Source organism: Nylanderia fulva, unplaced genomic scaffold (assembly GCF_048542155.1).
Source record: "Nylanderia fulva isolate GAGA-0341 unplaced genomic scaffold, ASM4854215v1 Scaffold530, whole genome shotgun sequence".
Classification (NCBI taxonomy): domain Eukaryota; kingdom Metazoa; phylum Arthropoda; class Insecta; order Hymenoptera; family Formicidae; genus Nylanderia; species Nylanderia fulva.
Window position 1 is genome coordinate 62,850 of NW_028190622.1, and position 4,448 is coordinate 67,297.

The 4,448-nt window shown below is 48.0% G+C and overlaps 1 protein-coding gene across 1 annotated transcript; it reads right to left on the bottom strand.

Annotated features, from left to right (window-relative positions):
* Positions 1–3,252: 3,252 nt before the first annotated feature.
* LOC114927978 (uncharacterized) lies at positions 3,253–4,220 on the bottom strand. Its single transcript, XM_085487323.1, has 2 exons — positions 3,991–4,220; positions 3,253–3,949 (listed from the first exon to the last, which is right to left on the bottom strand). The coding sequence occupies exons 1-2, from the start codon at positions 4,203–4,205 to the stop codon at positions 3,253–3,255; spliced, it is 912 nt and encodes a 303-aa protein (XP_085343449.1). The 5' UTR covers positions 4,206–4,220.
* Positions 4,221–4,448: the final 228 nt, after the last annotated feature.

Sequence of the window (4,448 nt, forward strand, 5' to 3'; positions counted from 1 at the left end):
AAGCTTTCGCGCCACTCTGACAGGGCAGCGCAACCAAATCGTGCCGTTGCACGAATTGGGAAACAATTGGATTTCCCCGGCCCTGATATCCTTTACTCGGCAACCCCCGAAACTAGCAACTTCCTCCAATATTCTCTGCCTCTTTACAGAGAACATTGGGCCCCTCAGTCGGACATCCTCCATCCGTGTAGGGCGGCCAACCCTAATTCCCTCTACTTTTGGGAAGACATCTCTGAGCTTAGTCGCGAGTGTATCCGCCCTCGACGCCGAGTCTTTTCCGGGAACCGACAGCAAAATACTGCCGGTTACCCCTCTTCTCATTCGCATCGAGCTGATATTTAAGCCCTTTACGTCGATCTTGGATTTAGCCTCCGAAAGGACTGAGGCATATGATCTCGCCTCCATTCCCCCCCGAATCGTCAGCGAAATCACTGACGCGGAGGGGGGGCGAGAAGGAACCCCACCTACCTTCCTTTCCCGAGTAGGTCCCTCCTTAGAGGCACCCTTCTCTGCACGCTCCTTCGTCCGGGGGAGTCGTCTGAGCCCTCTCCCACGACGTCGCCTCCTCTTCCCATTGGAGACTCCAGGACCAGGGGCATCCGCCAGAGTCTCCGCAAGAGCGGAAACGGCAGAGCCCCCAGGCACAGAGCCAACCACACCACCACCGACACTCGAGACAGGCGCGCGTATGGGATCCACTCCGTAGACCGGAGTGGGCCCATCCCGCCCCCCAAGCTCTGACCTAATAGCGGCCACCACCGAAAGCGATATGTCGTCCCTCAAGTCCCCGAAGCGACGATCCAGAAGGGACGACACATCAAGCGCCGTAAAAGGGCGATCCTCCGCAACCACAGCCCCAGATTCCTTCGCCAAACCAGGCGGGGACCTCTTAACAGAGGGCAGACGAAGCCGCTTCTTCCTTGCGCCCTTGTCCATGGAGCCTTTACCTGAAAAGTAAAATGCCTCGATGTCCGGAATCGCAGAGCGAACAAACGCAAACTCCTCCGTGAGGCGCTCCACTTCGCGTTCCTGGGCCGAGATACGAATCCTCAGGCCCTGGTTCTCACTCCTGAGAACATCCATGCGAGGATCGGCCTCCGAAGAGGTCCTCGCCACGACTTCATCGAGGATGCCACCCAGTTTCCTTGAGGAGGCTATGAGCTCCTCGGCCATGAAATCTTCAAGGCCAGGGAGACCAGCCACCCTCTCCACTTGGGTGACAAATCTATCCGCCAGTTTCCGAAGCTCCACAGTAGTGGACCCCCGCAACTCTGCACGGTATACCACGTCCGGCGGAGCAACATCCTTGCCAATCGCAGTAAGAGTTGGTCCCAGGGAGGGGTCCAACACTCTACGCGCATACGCAAGCCTCAGCTCATCACGCTCAGCAGCTGCCAGGCGTTCCTTGGCTTGCGCAAGATTGACATATTCGCCCGTTGTTTTAGGGCGACCTCGCTTTTCCGCGCCGCACTTACCTGGAGGCTTCTTTCGGGGATACTGCCTCCTGCCCATCAGCAACCTCTTATCTAATGGAGCCCAGGTCTTGTCCCTCTTACTTTCCTCATCCTCTGTGGAACTCGCCGATGGCAGAGATATAAAGGATGGCTCCCCTACATCCCGCTCCTCGTCCCCACTATCACCCCTCACCTTCTCCGGTGAAGGGAGAGGCTGAGAGTCACTCTCCTCTTCAACTGTTTCTCCAGTCAGTGATTCTGCGGTACTAACCGCGATCACAGGTTCGAAGAACTGCACACAAACATGTTTGGCGCAGAACCTCGTTTCACTACGCGAACACTCACGGAAAAAGACGTCCATACATTTCGCGAGGTCCTTATAATCGTGATGAGCCTGATAGCTCCGAACCACTTTATTCAGAAGGACTCGGCGAATCTGCGCAGCAAGTTCCTTCTGGTCTACACTCCGGTCACGATTCCTCCAGCGTAACGCTAGATTACGCAACCGATCGCGCACAGCAGTCCACTCATTCCTCGGCACTGTAGCAGTCCAGTCTGCAGCCCCAGCCGGCAAAGCTGCAGACGACCTGTCGTACGATGACGACATGGAGGGAGCCAGGCCTACACCCCCCCCCCACGCCGGTTCCCGGTACCCGAACCCGGGACGTTCTCTTCTTTTTCCGAACTCATCATGATACTGAAAAAGAAATTGGTTTTTTCTGTCAGGGGTTTTCCTTCCCCTTAGGAGGTTGCCTTACTCAGCTAACGGGGCCTCCCCCCCGGGTGTTATCTTCGGTGTTTTCCTTCACCTAGTGCAGTGGACAAGTCCTTTTTAGGGCCTGCACGCCCATCACACCCCGTTCATCCATCACCACACACTCCAGCTCGAGTACCTCGGGATTGCGACACCCGTACACTACAGGGATGAGTCTGTAGTGCCCCTGAGGGAAGCATCTATATAACCTAGAACAAAACCCTAGGTCAACGTCGGGTTTTATTCTCAAATAGGAGGGGAGATGTAACGTCCAGACAAATTTCAAAATTTCAATCTTTTTCAAAAATTTATCCTTTAACATATTAGTCATGACAATCTCTAACCTACATGAAAGACCGGTATTAACAAATATTTAATCACATATAATTACTCATAAGTTAAAACATGTTTTCTCACAAATGACAATGGGAATAGCTACCCACTTTTAAGGGAGGGGTATGCTAATTTCGATGGAAAAAAGGCATGTTTTTACGATTTTTTTTTGGCGAAACAGATAATGTTACTTTATTTATTCAATTTCCATGTAATAATACAACATTTGAAGAGTAACTTGCTAAATTTTCATCGAAAAATATCGAAAAATACGCGAGTGACAACGAATTTCCGGAGGCGCTTCTAAAAAGTAGTTTGGCGGTGATCATTATAACTCGTAGTAGAATTATCTGAAACCAAAAAATAAAAATGGATTCGTTAAAGGAGATGTTTTTCGAGGTAACGCTGGGAGAAATTTTTTTTTTATTTTTTAATTTTTAGTAGCACTTTGAAGCCAAAATTCTGATTTTTGGTGCAAAAAATCGAGTTATTTGTTTTTGTAAAATTAACAATTTTTAACAAATCAAAAAAAGCTCCCAGGAATACCTGGTAAATGTTGTTAAGAAGCAGTGTGCCAAATTTCAGAACAATTGATCGAGTAGATTTTGAGTTATCGTGATCACGAACTTCGAAAATGGCAAGTTTGAGAAAAACGCTTTAAACTTTTGCACACTAAAAATTTCGAAATAAAAGTCGATAGTTCTTTTATACTCACACAGAATCATCGATACCAGGTCCATACAGCAAGGCGTTTTCATCCAGAAGATCCAGAGCATCTTTTTGTGTTTGTCTCCGCGAAACTCTCCCTTCTTTACTGTTGTAGACCGCTTTCTCGTCTCCTCTAGTAATTCGCAAATCGTCAACTTGTCGCGCCCATTCGTGAGAACTAGGGCCTGTACCGATGTGCATCTCTTTCATGAAGGCCAACAGGGCAATAGAACCTTCATTAAAAGTACAAGCAGCTACATTAGCTGCAATTTGTACGGTTGTAGAGGTTCCACTGTATGCCTTTGGAGAGATTTTCCATATTAGCTGATTGAGGCTTTTGTTATTGTTTTGTGTAAAACCTCCAAGACATCGCTGCAACAATGCGTCCTTGCTCAAGTCCTCATAAATGGGCTTCATGGCTTCCAGAACTTTAGAAGGAAGAGCTGCGTAGCTGTGTTTGAATGATTTTAGAGCATCTGCAGCTGCAGCTTTTTGCCACTCGCACCAGGAATCTTCGCCGCTCGGGCATTTCTCGTGCTGTGGGTTTTTGTCGTTTGAACTGTAGTGGTAGTATGTCGCCCATATATCATTTTTCATCTTCTGAACTAAATCGGAATTGCGTCGAATGGCCAATCCGTAGTAAACAGTTAATTTGTCTATCATTTTGCCTGTTAATTGTTCTTTTCCAGACAGGATTTTTTTTTAATGGTTTTTCCGGTTTTGGTCGTTGTAACAACTACTGTCTTGTTTACCAGATCACGCAGACGCGTTCCCATGCGTTTCTGCACATGTCCTACGCATTCCTTTTTATTTATTACAAAATCTTCACCATAAGGGTTTGCGTCAATAACGCCGCTGTACGTCTTCGAATCGCCATCTCCAATGTAATTACGATATTTCACCCCAAGAGTTTCCAAAGATCGTTGGAACATTTCTACAATTGCTGCTACCTCCATGTTTCCAGACGGTCCGACGTGGTTGGCTTTGCATTCTCCGCTACTAACATGTTCTTTGTGCCACTCTTCATATTCAGCAGTATTGGATTTATTTTCCCAAGTTTTACATCGTTGGCAGAAGCTGCTTTTTACTAAAATGTCAAATACTTTGCCAGTATAAAATCCAATGAGAGAAGCAACGCCAAATAACGAAGCAAACCCTCTTTCTTCCATGTGCCGTCGCCTGATACAGTAACTTCTGTT